The sequence below is a fragment of the Haemaphysalis longicornis genome, unplaced genomic scaffold (assembly GCF_048455015.1).
Source record: "Haemaphysalis longicornis isolate Haplotype H1 unplaced genomic scaffold, Haemaphysalis longicornis Haplotype H1 scaffold_9, whole genome shotgun sequence".
NCBI lineage: Eukaryota > Metazoa > Arthropoda > Arachnida > Ixodida > Ixodidae > Haemaphysalis > Haemaphysalis longicornis.
This window is the reverse complement of record NW_027526460.1, coordinates 76,682,829-76,704,200: the sequence shown is the minus strand read 5'-3', so window position 1 is coordinate 76,704,200 and position 21,372 is coordinate 76,682,829. Positions and strand designations below refer to the sequence as shown.

The window sequence follows — 21,372 nt, the reverse complement described above, 5'->3', positions numbered from 1 at the left end:
CGTTGCATTCTTCTAGTAGTGGTCAGGCAAAAGCTGCATACCACGAGCTAAGCAAATTAAGATGGTTGGTTGATTGATTTATTGTATGGTTTAACGCACTGACGCAATGCAGGCGATGAGGCGCGCCGTAGTGGAGGGCTCCGGATTAATTTTGACCACCTGGGGATCTTTAACGTGCGCCGAAATCTCGTACACACGGGCGTTTTTTGCTTTCCGCCTCCATCAGAAAAGCGACCACTGCGCCCGGGAATCGAACCCGCGACCTTTTGCGAATTGAGATGGAATGGTGCGACTGTTGATGCCTGCCCGAGAGGAGAAGACAAGCTTGTTAGAAAAGACTGACAGAGGCATAAAACTACGGTGTCTATACTTAGCCAATTATCCATTCAGAGATTAAGAAGTAATCACAGTCGAGCAAAATTAGTGTGTATATAATCAACCACAGGTGTAATGTGTTCAGCAAAAGGTTTGATGTGCACAACAAAGCTGGCCAACAATGTTGTCTTTTTCTGGCGCTACTAATTTAAATCAGCCCTGAGCTGAGAATACAAGTGACAGTACTTACTGCTTTCAACTGGACAAACGGTTCTCCGCCTTGGCAATGTCGAGAAGCCCAAAGCTTTGGTCTTGTACCCATATTATAGGCCGGGTTCAGACTATTGTCGCAACTGTCGTAATAACTTTAAAGAATAACGTTGTTTCCCGTATCAACCAACGGAACTGCCTGAAACAAGGTCTTTTTTTATGTCCAAAGCACACGATAGGGCTGTTACGGCGGTAGTCTGAACATAGCCTTACTCCATCAGTTTGTCATTCCAGCAGTAAACTATAAAAATTATGCCAGACACGACAAAATGTGTATGTGAGTTAGGAAGTAAGGTCGCCATCCCATGTGGAACCAGTTATCGCTACAGCGTCAGCTGCATGCCCATTGGATCTTTTAATTAGCACAATAAAACAACGCCAAGAAAGATAATTGGGAAGTTTATGTACAACTTTATTGCCTCATACGTATGTACAAAAAGGTTTACGAGAAGCAGGCAAAACGTTATGACAACTCTTGACGTCGCCACAGTTCCCAAAGATGTGCTGACATTTTCTTAAGCCTCGCGGCAAAGACATCCTGTAAGGACTGTATGGCTACAATCTCAGAGATGTCAAATCACAGCTATTTTTGACACTTGGTTAGGTGGTATACAAGATACACGATTCAACCCACTGATCAATACGTCGGGCATTGTAAAGTATATACAGGAGCCACAACGCGACATTGAAGCCGTTCTCTGGATATTGGCACACATCTAGTCGATCTCGCGACATGGATGGTACAGCAGTATAAAATGCAATTTTTAAGTGTGAGCGTTTTCAGACTTTTTTGTTGGATTTTCTGTTTGGCCTTACAAATAGCAGTTCATCTTGGCATAAAAGGGGTTGTTAGCTGCCCCCTTGACAAGTGTCACCAGTGTGGGGTGCGTTGGGAATACTTGCAATGATGATTTATTACACTCAACAAATTTTTTTTGTATGTATGACAGCGAACGACAAGCATTTTGGATACCACCTTTCGACCTTCTCATAAAAATTGTACATATAAAGTAATCATTAAGGCTTGGGGTAGTAGCAGCACCACTACTCATTCTTTTCCACGACACTCCTGAACGATGAGAGCATGGTTAGTTGTCCTGCAACACAAAAAATTGCCACGCTCCCATGTACTGCCTTGCATAGCATTGCTGTATTGTGCAGGATATACATACAATTTCATCAGCTTCGCGAAGAGCCGTCAAAGTGGTCTCTGTGCAAAAGTGCAGAGGTCTATCGGCTGCTTACGTCATCTATGCAATGCTTGCCGTGGATGGATATTGTGTATAGAGCCGTCCACTTATTAGCCAACACAACGTGTTCGATCTTCTCATTCACTGTTTTGATTTGTTCTGTTCACTCATCTGTGCAGCATGGAATTTGTTGCATGCAGTATAGCCCAAAATTGCCATTACAAGCCAGCAGTCTCCACAAGCGAGTTGCCATAAGCGAATAACAAATGAACACAAAACATGCTCAATTAGGTAACAAACATTTGCTAGTTTTACAGCTGGCGGTATCGTTTTGTACTGCTAAAACATACAAGGCGCTGGCGTACAATCTTCAGTGGCTCGCCGTGCTGTCACAAAAAAATCAGAAAAAAGTGTGCTGCCGCCACCTGTATCACATTTCTTTCCTTTGCCACAGTGAACCAGATGAGCTCAGAATGGCACCCACACTAGGACTGATTCCTGGAATTCACGCGTCGTGTACTTGAGGTCCACCTTCGGCCAAAAGTCGTCGAACATCTTGGACGAATGCACGCCGAACAGGTCGTACACATGACGGTTCAGGAGCGTAAACCTGAAATGGGAATATCAAAGTGTTTTTTATGTTTTACCACATCTTATCGCGGTTGGTCTAGAATGAAAGGTGTATAAAAACTGGCTGAGATGAAGCACGGACGAAAGAAAAAAACAATTACTAAAATCGGAGGCCAGAAATGGGCTTCAATCCGCATCATATTGCCGCGAACCATCCGTTTTGTTTGTATACTTCCGGCGGTGCCCAGCTGTGGTGTTTCAAGCAAAGTGCATGTAGCCTTTTCTTCCTTTCAAATCTTATTTTGATAGGGAGAGTGCTTTGCCCTGACGTCACTAGCCTAGAATAATCTTCTTTGATCTCCAGTGTTCTTTTGTAATTCAACGTTTCGAGAAACAATCGTGCCAAAAGATTAATGCTCCCAGGGCAGCCGATTCGCTGACACTCGCCTGTGTATTTTTTTGAGTTGTTAGGAGAGCACAAGTTCGCTCCGATAAACCTGTTTTTCCTTCAAGCCAGCTGCGTTGCTTTTGGCTACGTAACAATATAGCCAGCTGTCTAGGTATCTAGAAGGGATGGCCAGACCAGTCCTCAGAGGGAAATGGGCGCTGGACTTGAAGTGAAAGTGGCAGCTTTTCTTACACAAATAAAGTTTCTATTACGAGCAATAAAATGGATAGTGTCAAAAGATAACTTTTGAAGTGAGATTGCCTAACACTCAACCGACAAAATCAACAGCTACCGCACGACGCAAATACAGCTACTGTGTATGGGTGCACAGTAGTGGAGAGCTACGGAATAATTTAGATCACCTGGAGATCTTTATTGTGCACAGGCATTTTCCACTTTTGCCCTCACCGGGAAACGCCTGCTGTAGTTGGCATTGAACGTATGTCCTTGGACTGAGCAGCTCAACACCTTAGATACTGGGCTACCGCACAAGGTGCATGTGGCTAAAGTAGATGACAGAAAACAAGGAAGGAAGAAATGAACAGAACAGAAAAGACAGCTTTGAGGACACCCGAGCAGTTTCTTCGAGTCGTGAATGCGGAGGCATTAATGTCCAGTTCAACACTTTCAGATGACGCGATGCCAAACGAACATGCTGGTATTGTAGGCGCTGCCATGTTTTGTTCCAGAAAACTAAGCGGAAGCGGCCAGAGTGCTGGCGGTGGGCGCGCCAACGTGCCACACAGAATGCCCTGGCTCGCTGGCTACTATACAGGAAAGCCGCCTTTGCTATAAAGCTAAATGATGCACCGCAACCAACAGTAAAATGAATAGTTAAGCTGGCACACACCCACATTAACATCCACTAGTTCTACTCTTGGCACCCTTTCGATCCTATTTTAAAGTACCTTAAATGCCGTGTTCCATGTGGCGTTGCCGTAGAGTAACGGTTAAGTAATCTGCCTGGTCTCACATTCCTGGGTTTGATTCCCATCCCTGGCACGATTTTTTTCTTTCTTAAACTGATGTTATGCAGCCACACGACGCACCACAGCCAAAATAAAGTTACACTGTCGGCTACTGCTTGTGCCAACAGGAAGGGGTGTGCCATTGGCAGTGGTTCTGAAGCATCAGCCCTTCCTGTGTAGGGAAATGTCAGCTCGCCATCATAGCTGACACTTGATGGCCGCTTTAACTAGCAGCACGGACACAGATTCCCAGCATACTTTTCACCAACATCCATTTTCTTATTAAGTAACTTAGTGCTGGGGGTTTCGCTGTTATGAGTGGTAATGGGCTGAAGCTGGAGCTGCCCGCATTGCTTCGTGGCTGCAGCTAATGCCATGTCAGCACTGCTTATTTCTTGCTGCACCATGTGCACACATTTCCGAGTGCGTGCACGAAACGAAAATAAAGTTATGATTTGTGAACATATTGAACGAATTTTGTGTGACGATCAAGTTTGTTGCAAGTGGGCATGACTGTGTACATTGGCCGTTCACTTTGGGTTCTGGTTGAGGCATACCTGTCAGAAGACAGCCTGTTGAGGAAATCCCAGTAGGTTGGCCTCAAGTTGTGAGGTTCAAACACCGCCTGAGAAGGAAAAAGAAGGTTGCAGATATTCGCTACCACGTACAATATCAAACGATTTTGGGTACAATATACTAAACCAGAAAAGGTTATAGAGTTGCCTTCGTGGTAGAACTAGGTAAAGCTTGTTTTTAAAATGCTAGAACTCGAGTTAGAGCCATTTTCTTGGACCAAATACACGAGAACGGGCATTTCCAAACAATTTTACTGTTATACTGCAACCAACTAGGTACTAATCAAAAAGACTTGAAACCTAGCACGATTATAGCATTTTGAGTTCAGCCAGCAGATGCGGTATAATTTTTAGCACGTAACATATATTACAGCACAAATTATAGCCATACCAGTATCATGATTTCAATTGCACTAAGTTCACGAATGACAACTACCCCTACACTAAATGCCAAAAAGAAGAAAAAAAAAACCAGGAAAACAACACTTAATGAGTGAATGTACTGATCTTACTTTTACTTTAGTGTCTCATAAGAAGCCTTACTGCATACTGTACTGCCCCATGCAGCATTTGAAAATGTTGGAAACATGCACACACTCACCGCATAAAACAGCACGGCACAAGAAATAGAGTAGAGAAGAACTGGCGAGTTGGGGACGCAGGGAAGGACGCCTTTGTCCATGCCAGCCATGTAGACGTTCTGCAGGAGAACATGTAACCAATGGAAGAGAAAATGAGCGCCGGTAATTAAGGCTCAGTTAATTTTTGTACGAGTTTGTAAAATCACACTGAGCCATTATTTTTCAGGCCCAAGATTGAGCGAAATCTATACGATAAGAGGACATTATATGTGGAAGTGGGTTTGGGACTTTGGCTTCAACTGCAGCTTAACTTCAAAAGCCCAAGGGGATGTCAAGAAGCTAACTTGGCACTCGTAACGGTGAGTCACTCAATTCGAGATGATTTGGAGATTGCGTTGAAATAATATGACACCAATGTGTGGAAGACTCCTCAAGGACGATGCTTTGCAGGAGTGAACTCAAAAACTGCTGAGACGTGTTAAAACATCTGATCTACTTGGGACAGTCACATTCAGGGCTAATCCACGTCTCGGTGAAATTGGTGGGGACAAGAGATGCGAACCAGGTGATGGGTGTACACATGTACTATCGCGCTCACTATGACCTGCAATGCTCAATTTAGTGCTCAGGCAAACATATCATAAACACAATGACTATTGGCATAAGTGTTAGCATAAGGCTCCTAATTGTGCTCCCAATGCGTATTCGATTTTTACCTCCAGGTGCCAGACGAAGTTTAATGGTGTAAGTATACTAATAATCGTTGCAGGTCATAGCGCGATAGTACATGACAGCCAGCACACATTACGAGCTAAAAGCTGTGCCACAATCGGCTCCACAAATTGAACCACTGTGTGGCACAGTTCAGGCTGGGAATACAGCATTTACTTGGAGCAGATTGTGGCACAATTCGTGGCGCATTTCACAGCGCAGTACTACGCGCATCCCATGGCACAGTTCTAGCCGTACTGCGCGTCATTCAGTCAGGGGTGAGACAGTTGCGCATATTGCGCAGATTTGATACAAATTTGTTTTCCTGCGCCAGGCTGCTCTAAAAGCTTGAAAATAGGTAAAATTGCGCCAAACTGCTTCAAAAACGTCTGAGAGCCAACGATTTTAGCACTTCCATCAGTTTCAGTGGGGAAAAATGCTTAATTTTTCATTACCCCCAAGGTGATGCGCATAAAATGGTCCCCGAAATAGTTTTTTTCGGAAGTCACAATGTCGGGTTGCACATGTTATATTCTGTACGTTTTTAAAGCTTTCCCATCGAAAATCATTGCAAAGTCCTGTATAAAAATACTAATGTTTACTGAGGCGACAAAACTTGTTCAAGATAATGACAAAACGGCAATTTTCTGAGCACCGTATCTCCGGAACGACATGACGTACGTATACGGGGCGCTGCCATCTTGGTACAGTGAAGATTGTAAAACATGGCCAGCGGGCGAAGCAGTTGCTCGTAGTTCAGGCTAATTCACGCTAGTTCAGGCTGACCGCTCTTCACAGATTTCTACGGTGCTTTTGGTTATGGGGGTGGCTAGGTTTATATTTAGTTTTTCGATCTTTTACGGGAAGTTGCACCACTCGAAAGGTGGAGTTCATAAGAAACAACGCGGTGCCCGCGAATTCGCCGCGTTTCATGTGAGGCGCGGTGCGCGCTTGAAGTGAAATTTCAGACTCATTGCGTTGTTATAAAACGCGGAGTTATTGCTGCCTTTGACAGCGAGCTTGCGAGCGGCGGGAATGGGACGGTCGACATTTCAAAAGGGGCGGCGCAGGCTACATCGCCGCAAAATGTTCAAGCAGTGTCCGATAGCGGAACGAGCTATTATTGCACGCTAGTAATAATGGTTCATCTATCTGAAGTGAAATTTAATGCCAAAAGGGAGATGACTAAACATATCAATGTTACTCAAATTACGATCGATCGTAGTGAACGTGCACCTTAGTGCTTGAAATGGGAAAGCTGGTGGGGTGCGACGACCGTCACCTCGCTTTGCGCAACTTTTGCCGCGGCTCTACACTTGTGCTTAAAGCCGAGTCTGGGATTACAAAAATAATAATTTCGGCATTCCCATGATAATAATGCCTTACGATGGCTTAGTTTTTCATCGATATTTTCAATGGAACTCCATGCTATCTATACATAGGGCCTAAGAATTTAAAAAATGGTTTGGAAAAAGGTAGTGCATTTAGTACCTCATGATACTCTGGTAGAAGAACTTTATTAAAAGGCTATTTCAGTGTTATATACGTTCAAAGCCTATTAAAAAGTGCTCTTTCCCCCCGAGTTGCCAAAAATTTGATTTTTTGCGCACCTAAGACATAATAAATGTCGTTAAGTGCTCCAAACCAAGGTTCTTCTGCTCCAAAATAGAGATTTCGCTGCTCCAAAAACTGCTCCTAAACTTGATTCAGCTGTCTCACTCCTGTTCAGTGCTTCATTGTGCACTGCAGTCTGTACTACTCACCAATAAAAACCCCAAGCTGCTGTTTGTTTTGTTTTGCTCAACGAAATGAGCGCCAGTGATCTCGCTGAAAACTGAGGTAAGCAGCACGAGGCAACACGAAAAAAGCGCAACATTGGCATTCAAATTATTCACTCCTAAGTGCACTAAAAACATAGGTAGATACATGTCAATGCTGTTTTACAGTTCCTTTAGGAATTGAGCAAGAGTGGGCATACCTCGATGAGTTTCCAGACTAGGTAGAGAGCCATGCTGGGGCTGGGGTACCAGAACATGGAGAGTCCGGCCAGCAGTCCCGCAGGCAGGGCATGCCAGTCGCTGCGCCCATCACTGCTCCACCGGAGCAGGCAGCTCACCAACTGCACAAATGGTGTCGATGTCAAGTTTATTTGGCAGGGCACTGCAAGGTACAAATGCAGCTTTACCTTTTCCTAGAAAGTTCTCGTGGCTAATAAGTGGATACAGTTTAAGTTTCAGTGAACATAGCAACTAGAGATGCTCCAACAATAGGGCGGGGGTTGGCGTTCTTTCTTTCCTTTTTTCCATTCAATCGTCACTGCAGTGCATGTGAAATAATTCAGATAATGCCTGGGATTCCTTTAACAAATACCACTCAATGTGGTGTGTATCTAGGCCCCTTAGAATGGAAATCCGGACGTGTAAATTACCAAAACAGCTACCTACAATATCAAAGGCAGGCGATATCACTGGTCCGCCTAGTACGAACCCCGCCTCACCGTGCGAGTGTGTAGCAATTATCATAAGAATATTAACAGTTTAGAATACTAGTATATGGCATTTCGGCAATGGCGTGCTGGTTATGCCCGCTGTGAGAACAGCAGTGGCTAAAAAGCTCCAGGCATTCCAGCTGTGTGTGTCCACAGTTTTGCTCAAGCTGCGTATAAATTCGCAGTCCCTACCCTGTAAATGCCGGCAAAGGATCCGAGGAAGGCGCCCAGCCAGAGGTTTTGCCGGCGGAACAGCGCTGCGTAGATGCGACTCGGGTCCTGTGCCAGGCGCTTCCGGGCGGCCACCAGGCGAAAGAGCACACGCACACCGCAACCCAGCAGGAACGGCCGCAGAAAACCCTGCGTGCAAACAGATGCCATTAAATGCTTTCTCAGACAGAGAATTTAAGAACTTGTGTCTACACTAGCCAAAAATAAAAATGCACCCTCCGTCTAAAGACAACGGTAGTTGAACGCGAAACTTTCTTGCAATGGATTCTTTGGTTGGCCAACCCCACATTGCGGTTACCGTAATTACCCGATTCTAACGCGCACCTTTTTTCCGGAAAAATAGGTCGAAAAATCGCATGCGCGTTAGAATCGGATACGAAACCGAAACTGCCAAAACAACGGAAATTTCGTCTCGCCCATCGCCATCTCAAGATGGCGCCAAAACTTTTAGCAACGATTTTTCGGACGCAGGAAGCATAGGCGCCCAGGCTTTTCTATCGGCGTTCACACAAATCGTCAAATCGTTCCACTTGCGCACTTGATAACAGCAATGGCAGCAGCGGCTCTCGCGCGTTCAAAACGAGTGGTCGGCTGAAGCGTGCGCCTCTGGAGAAGTTCGCAGGATGGGCGTGCGAGGCGTGGGCCACGATCCCATCGATCATGGTTGAACGTTCGTTATGAAGTGTGGCATCGCGAACGCGCTTGACGGCACCAAGGACGAGATGTTGTGGTCAGCGGGGAGCGACAAGGAGGGAGATGGGTGAGATTACTTCAAGAAATAAATCGCCCGTTTATCTCGCATTCGTTTTTCTTGCTCACAAAGTTCCGTGCGCGTTACAATCGGAAGTGCAAGTTTTTATGATTTTTTTGCCAGGAAAATAGGTTGCGCGTTAGAATCGGGGGCGCGTTAGAATCGGGTAATTACGGTATGTGCTGCACTGTAGGTTTGCACCACTTTTCTAGAACACCCACAGCTACTCCCAGGTGTGCACTCCGCGGGCTTAACGTTGTATGGAGCGAATCGGTGCCAGCTGCTTGGCGTTCGCATCGATCATGTCAAAATGGAGCAATCGGATAGACACCGGCTTTGTAATGTGAGGGACCGAGGTTTGATTCCAACCACAGCAAGAGTTCTTTTCGTTCACTTTATCCACAATCATTCATCATCATCGTCAGAAAAAGCTGGCTTTCCTGCAGGGTGTATTTCCGTACAACGGCATCAGCGAGGACATTAAAGCTTCGCTTTAAAAAGCAAAAAGAGAAATGCAAACAAAGTGCATGAACAGAGCAGGACACAACAGTAAAATTTGGTGAGAAATATCATCCTGAAACAAATAACTTGAAGGTCGTTTCTGTAAAGCACTGATTATGCAAGTTGCATTTATTGCGAGTCCACTATGACAAATGACAGCTCCTCCAATGCGTCACAGGTCACCTCAATTGCGTGGGGCAAAACTGAAAAGTTGCGCGTGGATGTTATTATGACGTGGTTCTCCAGAATGAGCCATGCCGGGGTCTCCGCTGGCTTTCAAAATTAACGGTGAACCCCGCGATAGAATATGTCGATTCGTGACACAATTTCTAACAATCTACTCTCGAATGCTGAAGTCGCCCATACACCCATGCACATGTGCCCGCATGCCCGTCATTTGTGTGTCTGGCTTTCTGGCACAGTTTCAGCATTGTGCAAAAAGCAGACTTTAAAGCACGTGCTACGTGGGGAAGTTAAATGTATGTGTTGTGCGGCAAAGTCACTTTTTTGTTTGTTTTTTCTTTCGCATCGGTGTAACAAAAAGGAGTAAAAGGGGTGTAACATGTAGAGGGACTCGCAAATCCCATAAGTGTCCTAGACCTATAGGAGTCCACTGAGTACAATTAAAAACCCACTGGTCCAGAGGATTCTCATAACGAAATAAGCTACACGCTTAAAAAAAAGGGACACTTGCGGCAGTTTTCTTTCCAGGAAGTTGTTTTCTTACAATGAGGGCCTAAACAATTATATTTTCCTCTTGGTGCGAAGGTCAGTTCACAGCCTCCGGCCGAAGTCAATGCACACACTTTAACATAATTATTTAGGCATCTTTAAAAGTGAAAGCCTATGTCTAGAATGTACCCCCCGGTAATCTTTACAGCAGTGGCAATAAGTATAAAATTTGAAACAATATCTGCGAACAGAATCAGCTGCAGATGCCATAATGGCGGGTTCAAAATAATTCAGACCGCGGAACAAACGGTACCAAAATTCTCGGTATGAGGACATATCTCGATTACAACTTCATCAGAATTGGGCAAATACAATAGCGCAAATTTTTTGATGTGGACAATTACTATTCCTGGCACACTTTCCCAGTTTTTTTTTTGTCCAAAATTTCGAGCTTCACACGTGCGAAATGGAGTACCAACTCACCCAAAAATCCGCTCTAATCAAATACAACCCTGTGGGCATTCAAAGTGAACGGACTTCGCATCCCCCCGCTTCCCCCCACAAAAAATATATCCGAAGTACGTCGGCTAGATGACAAGCGCGGAACTCAGCTGTTCGGCTTTAAAGCGGACGTCCTACGAATATCCGTAGGACGTCCACACACGTCACAAGTAGTCACTCGTGCCAAATTTTCCCCCCTTCTGCCGAGTTGTCCCCATCCTGGACAGTGGGCCCTCCTGCTAACCTTGCAGACGTGCGCCACGCATCCGCGCTTGTGTCCGCACGACCAGTGGCGGGCGTTGAGGCCGAGCGCGGCCAGCCTCTTTTGGGCCCAGGACCCCTGGTCGTCCAGGAGGCGCGACGCGTAGTCCAGCAGGTGGGGCGCGGCGTTCTCCCGGTCGGGCGGCGTGGGAGAGCCGCTCGACGGGGGGCTGGGCGTCTGCGGGGAGCAGGAGCCGGATGAGGGGGCGAGCAGCTCTTCACGGCCCACGATGAACTGGAAGGCCCGGCTCACGGGGTCGCTGGAGAAGCCGCTGCGACGGATCACGTACAGGAACAGCGCAGACGCCACGCTGAACAGCATCACCTGCGGCACGGCACGCCATGCGGGAAACAACCCAAGCAACCACCGGACGTCTGTCGGCCGTCCGCCGTACGTCCATTCCGGCTGTAGCGGACGTCCGTATGACGTCCGTTTCAGGGCCGATGGACGTACCATGTACGTCCGTTGGACGTCCGGTTTTAACACTTCCGTACGTCCAGTCGGACGTCCGAAATCGGCTGTATTTTGGATGTTGAGTAAAAATTTACAGAATCACATAACGACAAGCTAATGTTCTTACAACGAGCAGTACAGTACAACGCGCAAGGCTAGCACACTACCGGGCAGACGGCATACATGAACACAGTGAACTTGCTTCACGTTTCGTTGGCGGTTCTCAATTCTTATATACCCTTCCCCAAAGAGATCGTCGTTGGAGTTGGTGAAGTGCTTCAAAACAATTAAAAAATTAGGCTTATTATGAAAAATATTCAGATGAAACTTGAAACCTACAAGCCAGGGTGTTGATGTACAAAATCTTTTTAATTGAAAAGCACAGTGGCTTTTTTGTTTTTGCTTTTATATTCGATTTAGGCCATTATTTGACGGTTCATAGTAACTTTTTACGTCCGTTGGCGGATGTCATTCGGACTTGTACATCCGTTTCTGGATGTCCACTGTACGTCCGAAAATGTACGTCCAAAAATGGACGTACAGTGGCCGTCCAAACTGGGCCTTGGATGTCCGGCTGTATTTCGGACGTCCCACGGACGTCCGTGGTTACTTGGGAAAGCGGGGAGAATCAGGCACTGATATCAAAGGAACCACGAACGTCCATGGAAAACAGCCTAACATGCAATGCCAAGTTTGGACGTCCACTGCACGACTATGTTTGGAAGTACACTTGCGGCCAGTGTGTATACGTCCAGCAGCGGATGTACAAATGATATACATTTTCGTATGTTCGGTGGACGTCCGTCCATGGGCATAAAGTTACCACGAAGCATCAAATGATGGCGTAAACTACATACAAAACCAAAAAAGCAAAAGGTACACTGGTTTTTTACATCATCATTAACTTGTATATTGCAAGTTTCATCTGTGCCTTACTAAAAATTAAGCCTATTTTTTAACTTTTCTGAAGCACTTCACCGACTCCAACGATTAGCTTTTTGGGGAAGGGTATATAAGAATTGAGAACCGCTACCATAACGTCCGTCCCACGGACGTACATGGTATGTCCATCGGCTCTAAAACTGACGTCCAGCGGACGTACGCTAAAGCCGGAATGAACGTACTCTGGACGGCCGACGGACGTCCGGTAATTGCTTGGGTAAGGGCTACGAAGTCAACGTACAACGTACAACCTCATTGTTCGATTTAAAAAAAAAAAAAACTAGCCTTCGGTAGCTCACTCACCTCCATTCCAGCCACTAAAGACTGTTTTATTTACCGGGGGGGGGGGGGGGGGAAGCGCACATTGCAAAACTTGCAAAGCTTTCCAATTTCGTTCTACACGATGTCGGCAGCGTGCGCAATACCGGAGCACAAAAAACAGTTAGCGCGTTAGATGCACATTAATATTCAAGTGATACGGCAATCAGCGAGTCATGTTTCCTGACAGTGGCTTTGGTCGGCGACCGCCAATCGCACAAACAAGATTCTGTGACGTCATAGAAAAATGGGCAGAAAGTGGCTGGCGAATCGCTACTGCTTTAAACGTTCTCAGGATCCACATTAGTTGTAAGTTCGCGATAAAATTGGTATTGTTATCGGGATAAGGCAGATATCGCGCGCGTGCACGCACACAAGAAACTGGCAGCCGTTCCTAAAGGAGCACTATAAGCAAAAAACAATTATGTGGATTATTTAGCTAGAATAGACAGTTTTAAAATAGGATTCGCGGTGTGTGCGTTATATGGGCACGCAATGGAGTTGTGGCTTTCGTAAAGCGGACACGGTTCAAGGCCCTCTCGTGATCATAAAGCGTGGGTGCCGTATTCTAAAAGTCGCTCTTAAAGCGCTAATTTACATGCATATCATCGGCAAGTGTCAGTTGGTTACCCTTCTATATTCTATGCCCTAACGTCATCACACACCTAAAAAGTTATCTGGTAAAAAACGAAAGAACTTCGAGCTGTATACTTGCTGGCTAAGCCAAGAAAGCACCCTGTTTGCCCGAACAAACGCCGCAAACGGTACAAAAAGCAAACGTGTAAATTGTGAAAATTTGAGCCTGTGCAAGTAAATGAATGAATGAAGGAATGAATGATTTTTAATCAGAACAGGCGATGCTCCAAAATTTACTTGCCTGTATAGTGTTCTTTTGGACTTAGACAGGGGCACGCGAACATTTGATATTTCGAATATCGAAGTGATTAACGCAATATTTGATTCTGCTTCTAACCGACGGCACTATTTGATCATTTTGAATAAATTTTTGAAGTATTTCGAAGTTCGAAAACGCAAAGGGACAGCAATTGTTTCAATGAACTCAGATACCTAAAACTGTACCTTGTTGTAAACAGAAAATTCCCCTCTAAAACGCATGCAAAATATATTGTATGCAACGAGTTAGAACTAGCTTGGTAGCGGATGTATGGCCCTTTGAGCGCGCCTGGACGGACCGGCGCAAGCATGCGCTGGCGTTATCCGCTAGCGCCGGAGGGCTTTCCCGCACTGCTGCAGTGACGTGCGGCTAAGCGGCTAGAGGAAGGCGCTTTTGGGCGGCGCCTCTTATCTACTTAGCCCCAACTCCGCCCTGTTGTTGCTTCTTTGGCATCGCGATAAGGTTGTGCTGAAGCTGCCCGGCCCAACACACTCTATATAAGAAAGCCCAGCTGCGTACTGTCATAGTCCCCGAGTCTCCGGTTTTCTGAACAAATTATGCGCAACGTTTATCTTTCTTTTAAATCTGCAACTGTTCATACAAAATAATTATTCGCTGCAAAACCAAATGTCACTGTTCGCATACCCATAATATATATAATCACTTATTGGCTGTGAATGCGAAAGGCTTAACGTCCAATTGAATGCCTCCCTCCACCTCGCCTGCTGCACCCTGCATAAAGAACGCCTCTCCCACAAACCACCAAATTTCGTTAGTAATTAGGGGTCTGCGAATGCCGCATTTCTGACCGCGAATCGACTATGAATAATAAAAAGTGACTGCGAATCACATGGAATATTTTCACTTTCAACTTCGAATATGTGCAGCCTTATTTGCGTGAACCAATGAGCTGTAAAAAACTCGGCAAAATGTCGTTTCTCCACGTGCTCTCCACGAGTTGAAAAGTGAAATTGAGCAAATTGTGAATATCCATTCCGGTAATTGGATGTATTTACTTTTGTCATTTGCATATGCATTTTTCAGAATTTCTTCGAGCGCCAGAATGCCCAAGTTTTATTTTTTTTTTTACCTGTGTTCTTGCAATCATTTTCGCGCGTGGCTTCGTTGCATAGCTCCGACGTTGTGCAAAAATGCCAAGGGAGAATTCCACGTCATTCCATGTGGCAGAGCTAATTTTCCCCTGGAAGTTTTGTTATACAATTCCATAAGTTCGCCGCTGCAGGAATAAATACGAAGAAAATTCGAACGCTCGTGAGCGCGTGCATCGCGGCGACTGCCGAGTCCCAGGATCGCGTAGTGGCTTTAGCGAGAAAAACAACAACAAAAAAAAAGATCTCCAGCGCTAACGCTAACGCTGAAAAACCCTGCTGGTGAGGTCACCGCGGCCGTCGCATTCCCTAGAAGTCATTGTGGATAATTGGATCCATGGCTACGAGTGTGCCACTCCTTCCCGACACGACTTGAAGATCCCGCCACCGCTGCCTCAAGTCGATGACGAAGAGCTGGTGGAAGTCTACAATGCTGAGGATGACCTTGCAGTCACCTCCCGCCGCAAAGACGACGACGACTTCTTCGATGCCTGTGGCGACGATTGTTAGCACCGCAACTATGCAAATAAACAATTATACATTAATCCATGTGTTCGGCAATGCTCAGTATACAACAGCTTCGCCATTTAGGCCTTGCGCGTGAGTACAAGCTTCCTTAAATTTTTTTTTTATTTCCGAATGAACGAAAAAGCGATGTACTTGGAGCAGAATAAATCTGGGATCTGAGAGTGAACGGCATTCCCGAAGTATTCGAAGTTTCGAGCCTTTGGGCATCCAGTTCCTCTAACTTGCCTGCATTGACGAAGTGGAGTTTGTTTGTTTTTTTATTTTTTTTAAGGGGAAGGGCAAGGGGGTGTTTTCGTAAATACAGATGAACGTGCGTGAGGAGGTTCAGGCACTTAGACCAAAACCACATCGCTACACAAGGAGAGCTGACAACGAGGACCGTTCAATTTTCGGAGGTAGTTACGTGGCATCTAAACTGCCTTCATGGCAACATGCTTGTCAATACTGGCACTTTAGTGGAGCCATCTTTGCTCGCCTGGCTATAATCACTATGATCGCAGTTCTTCGGGGGGGGGGGGGGGGGGGGCTAAAACTTCACAGCGATGCCATGCGGAGGTCAAGACATATTTACCACCCCCACAATCCGTCATGCAAGGCGGATAGAGAGTCTCTGCTCTCGAAATTATTGACATTACGTCATCGAACTGTCGGAATGATGCAAATTACCGTAAGGTCGCTCTTATTTCGTCACCGTCGGAGGTACTCTGTAGCAGCGTAGCACGCGATCAAAAAAGCAAACGAGTGCACAGTTAGCTTGCCCGGTTGATTGATTGATTGATTGATTGATTGATTGATTGATTGGTTGCAAAGTTTAACTCGCCGACGCAACGCAGGCGATGAGGCGCGCCGTAGTGGAGGGCTCCGGAATAATTTTGACGGGGTCTTTAACGTGCGCCGAAATCTCGCACACACGGGCGTTTTTGCTTTTCGCCTCCATCAGAAAAGCGGCCGCCGCAGCCGGGAATCGAACCCGCGACCTCGTGCTCAGCAGCGCAACGCCTTAGCCACTGCAGAGCCACCGCGGCGGGTACGCTCGGCGGGCCATTTGCCTTCGTGAATACCGACACATCCGCCGTTCACCGTGGGTTGTCTTGATGGGCCTTACGCGTCTACAATTATATAGCGATCATCGAACGCCGCGGAATGCGCCACTGACGTAGGAAAACTGGTCCAGGTCAGCGGTCGGCCCTTGGGCAGCGCGCGTACAACTACGAGGCAGCTAAGTGGGCCGAATAAGTATCTCCGAAATGCGAAAAGCGTTTCGTGCTGTGCAAAAGGCAGAGCGTTGTTTGGTGGCCGTAGTACCGCCAAGAAACGTCGTCCGTCGCACAATTTCTGACAAGCAAGCAACGTCGACGCACCGTCCATGTGTTGATGATGACGGTGATGCGTTTCTAAAGGCTCCAGAATCGAGTTCGGTGCGATTCGACCAGAAAGTCGAAGTCGGTTTAGCGTTTCGAAGAAATGCCAGGCCTGTGAGGTGTCGGGCAGTAGTTGCACACAAAATAATTTGGGCTACGTGAGGTTAAAACAACCTTACGTAGCCCAAATTATTTTACGTGCATCTCACGCAAAATTCGTACATACGGACATTTCGTATAGTTTCGGTTTCTTTCTCGCTTCGTCATAAACACTCCCACATAAGGGGAATACCAACACTGGGATGTTTGTTTCGTGTATGTGTTATTTAAATGCACATCCAATGTGAAGAGGGTGCGCGTAAAAGACAGTTCGACACTTCAGATATGTTGCAGACTTATACCGGGAAACGATAATCGGAACAATATATTTGTGATTTGGGCCGTGCATTTGCGTTATATATACGGAGTGTTCACCTCGGCACTCTTCGCCGATCGCCAAACAATCGCTCGCGCAGACGACACAGTGGAAACTGCGCAAGATACAAAAAGCAGAAAACGCGAAGTGAAGGACTATATATAGCTCTCATTGCAGGTAACGGCGCGCTGTTATGCAAGAGAAATACGCGCTCATCTAACGCGTTCCAACGCGGCGTGTTTCGTTCAATAAGGGGCGGAGGAAGTTCGATGCGCTAAAAATGCTTGTAATTTTTTTTTTTTTAATGCGGAGCACTTTCGTGGTTCCGCTTGTCGTCGCAGTTTCTTGGGGTTCCCTGGCGTTACGAAGCCGATGTCAATCCCATTGGGCAGTACAGGGCTACAGGCCCCACAGGCACACGCTCCGCATACGCAAAGTGTTGGGGGGTGATCTCTTCGCTCCGCCGTTGCCACAGGGGCTGCCGTTGCTAGGCCGCAAACACGCTAACAATGCGCAATGCGCATACACGATAATATAAAAAAAGGGGAAAAAAATCACGAATTGAGGCAGTACCCGCAATTTACTTTAGTCATTTTCAGAGGCTGCGGAGTTCTCTCTTGACTACTTCCGGTATACCAAGGCCAGGCTGATACTGAAACTATAGTTCATACCACAAGCTGCATGCAGCACTGTGGATGCTGTATTGTTGTCAGTAGATCGCCCACTGAGGGCGCCTAACTCACCGCGAAGGAAAGTGAGAATTGGCGCCGGGGCCTTGCGGTTCCACCTGCCGAGAGGGAGACTGAAAGGGACTCTCAAAACCCCCTTCATGGTGAATTAATAGGTGCCCTGAGTGGGCGCTGTATCGACAACACTGTAGCCTTCACAGTGCTGCATGCATATTCAAGAGGGGGCGCCACTGCCCCTATGGCGAATCACTGCTCCACACTTGGTAGCTCTCACGTTGGGTGGAAATGGTTTCATTTTTGTTTGTTTGCTATACACGTATTGCAATGCGATACGTATAAACTAACAAGTGTGTGAGCGCGGGGAGAACATACATGGCGAGGTAAGAGAGGACATTCAACGTTATGTTGAGTTCCGATGGCAGATCGGGAGCGGTCGCCGAGCTGCGCCGCGTAACATGCTGCCCCCTAGCGGAGCAGGTACTTTGAAACGTTGCTGCGAAACTGCATTTAAAACGCATGCGCTCCCGACGGAGCAAATGAGCATGACGGGATCGGGAATTTCCCGGCAGCCTTTACGTCGGGACGTTGCAAAACCTTGTTCCCTGCAAATTTTTCTTCTTGTCGGGTCTCGGCTAAAGTACCTTCATCTGCTATTTGCCGATGACCGGATAGTAGCTTCGACGGCGTCCAACAACGCCCATGACGAAAGTTTCGTCGGCCGTTTCGCAGGCAGGCGAAAACAATTAAGCGCCAAAGGCCATGTCCACCTAGTCGTTCCAGCTGGGCCCCTCGCCACTTGATTCCGAGTTGCAGCTGTCGCACTCGCTTTCGTTAAGTAGCAAAGATGAACGCGACTCGGTGTGCAGCGTAATTTTTTTGTGTGTGTGACCACGGTCGTTGCGCGTATCTGCCGAAGCGGGTGCCATGGCGATTCGAAAAGGAGAGTAGAACGGAAGCAGACGGCGACGACGTCAGGAGAGAGGACAAGGCCCCCCACGAGTTCCGGTCGACTCTGCCGATTTCGGGGGAGCAACGTTTTAACACGAAAAGTGTTTTATTCCCGGGTTCACGAAATTACTTCCCTACGTCATATCCGTCACGAAAGTGACGCCAGTACAAGGAAGCAAGCGGCCTGTAAAGGGTGCACCCCTGCACACAGGGTCTTCTTGCGGGGAAGCAGCCTTTAGTACTAACGAGTACGTTCATACTTAGGGTTGTTGGTTTTCGGGGTTTACATTTTAACACGAAAGTGTTTTATGCCGGAATACACCAAGATTTCACTGACGTCATATCCGTCACGAAAATGACGCCAGTGCCCCTTAGCCGAAGCGACCCGTGAGCAGGATATCGCTCGCCAAGCACACCCACAAGGCAGACGCCAACCCGCAAATCATGCTCAGCTACAGATTTCGCTGCACATTTCACTTTAGTGTTTTACCGATTCCTATGACAGAGAAATCAACCAGAGATTTTTTTTTTTTGCTCCACGGGGAGACCTCGGCTGCGACGGCGCTACCAAGGCTGCGACGGGAGCAACCAAAGACCTGCCGATCTGCGCTTTCGGAGCAAAATAGTTGCTCCGAAAGCGCTCCGGATCTGCGATCGGAATTCAACATTAAGCCACTGTCTGCTGCCTCTACAGCGAAATAGGATAAAAGGAAGGCGGCACGGTACAGTGCGGGAGATAAGCCAGTTGTTAATATATGTATAATGCAAGTTGTATTTTGCGAGCCCAGGAAGGAGCGGCGTAAAATAAATGGCAAGCGAGGAAACAGAAAACACAGAACACGCACTTCCCCCAGAACATAGATTTCTCATTGCATGCGAATGTATAGCTATCGAAAGTGGTTATCTAACCACAACGCTGGCGATATATTTTTAAAATTTCTGACATCGCCTGAAGAACAAATTTCCGGAGCAAGTGACGAATACGAGGCATTCGTTTATAGCGTTGCAAAAGCTCCGCAAAATCATTCACACAATTCTCTGCTCTAAAAAAGAGCTATCTTCCCCTTTCTGGGTGATCGTCACCAGCAAACACGCAACTTAACTTTCGAAGTGATACCGCCCTGCAATGGACGTTGGTGGGACAGCGCAGCGCATCAATGGAACTGCTACCGATTGGAATACTAACCTCGTTCGAATTTTTTTTAGATGTTTACAAACTTGGTGGAACGATATTCTTCCGCATCATGTGTGCAGCCCTGCCAAAAATAAAAAAATAAAACAACGGAGAGCGCGGAACGGCGTGACGCAAGCCAGAAGCAGTTGCGCTCTTCCGCGAGCACTCATCCGCGCCCTGCGAGTGATACTTCGTAGCGGTGCCGCATAAAAATGGGGTGCATTTGTGCCGGCCAGCCATCCGCAACGGTTTCCTCGGGATTTATGCTCTTCATTCAGGAAATCACTGCCTCGGCGTTCCCCCTTCAACGCTCAAATTTCACTCCGCGTTTTTTTTTTTTTTATTTTACATTTTTCGTCTATTGAACGAAGACGTTGGCACTGCTTCAACAAAATACACCTTATTTATTCTCTCCCACTATCTCTCTCTCACTCCTAGGAGGACGCCACGTACTGCGGGGTCAACAACAATAACAGCAACAGCAGCAGCAGCAACACAAAGAGGACATCGGATGAGAGAAGTTCCCTTACCTCGCCATGCTTGACGGGTCGGATATCGTTCCGGGAGACTCTCATGCGGAAAATCGTCTCCGAGGCCTGCAAGAAAGACAAGAGCCGTGTCGTGAGGCGCGCAGGTCTTGCGACGGCGCGCGAAGTCAAGCAGGAAAAAAAAAAAAAAAGAGAGAGAGAGAAACAGTCAAGAGACAAATGATGTGCTCCGCCCCCCTTGTAATCTTACGGTTCAACACGCTAAAGGCACGGCTGGAAACCCGGCCGCGCGTGCGGCTGGGACTATGCGGCCTGGGTAATATGGGAGGGGAAGAAAGAGGCAGGTGAGTAGGGGAACGGAGCAGTAACACCTGTGCTCGGTAAAGGAGCTCTAACAATGTTCGCGGAGGAAGTAAAAGGATGGCACGAAAGGCTGTTGCTTCATCCGAACGCGGCAGTGTGCCGCGCTGCCGTCGTGCTGTCACTATTGCAAGGAAGAGAATCCTAGTCGTAATGATTGGGCGAGGATATAACAAAGCCTGGCACAACAAACTATATACGGGCACTTTTGCCACAACGACATCTTATACCCCTGTCACACGGGCACTTCCAATCGCGATCGAGAAGTTGCACCGGCGTCACTCGTGTACGCCAGATGGCGCTAACAATGTACTTGCGGCCGGCGTCTGGTAACTTCGCGCGGTCGTAGGTATACGTAACTATGTAAATGTTACCGCACGTTTATTTGGGTCAAGTTATTTGACACAATTTGTGGCGTTAGTTGAAGTTGTCACCTTCTGTGCCATTACTGAGCGGGGACGAGAGTATCGCCGCTTTCATTCGATCGCACTTGAGAAACCAGGATGGAGTTCGAGCAGGATCGAGCTCGATCGCGATTGAAAGCAGCGCCCGATCCGGATCGACTCAATCGCGATTGAATGTGCCCGTGTGACAGGGGTATTACAGGTGACCGGTAAAGAGCGAAAAGCCTCAGGGGTTCACTAGAGAGTTTTAGCAG

General features: G+C 47.0%; 1 protein-coding gene across 1 annotated transcript in view; it reads right to left on the bottom strand.

Annotated features, from left to right (window-relative positions):
* Window positions 1–976: 976 nt before the first annotated feature.
* Window positions 977–21,372, bottom strand: part of LOC144152739 (transmembrane protein 135-like) — a 70,080-nt gene continuing 49,684 nt past the window's right edge. The window contains exons 5-11 of the mRNA XM_077684155.1: window positions 20,397–20,462; window positions 11,017–11,358; window positions 8,309–8,476; window positions 7,607–7,747; window positions 4,938–5,036; window positions 4,319–4,386; window positions 977–2,385 (exon numbers count right to left, since the gene is read on the bottom strand). Of these exons, the coding sequence (XP_077540281.1) occupies window positions 2,244–2,385; window positions 4,319–4,386; window positions 4,938–5,036; window positions 7,607–7,747; window positions 8,309–8,476; window positions 11,017–11,358; window positions 20,397–20,462 (1,026 nt within the window). The 3' untranslated portion in view covers window positions 977–2,243. The remainder of the gene's footprint in view (window positions 2,386–4,318; window positions 4,387–4,937; window positions 5,037–7,606; window positions 7,748–8,308; window positions 8,477–11,016; window positions 11,359–20,396; window positions 20,463–21,372) is intronic.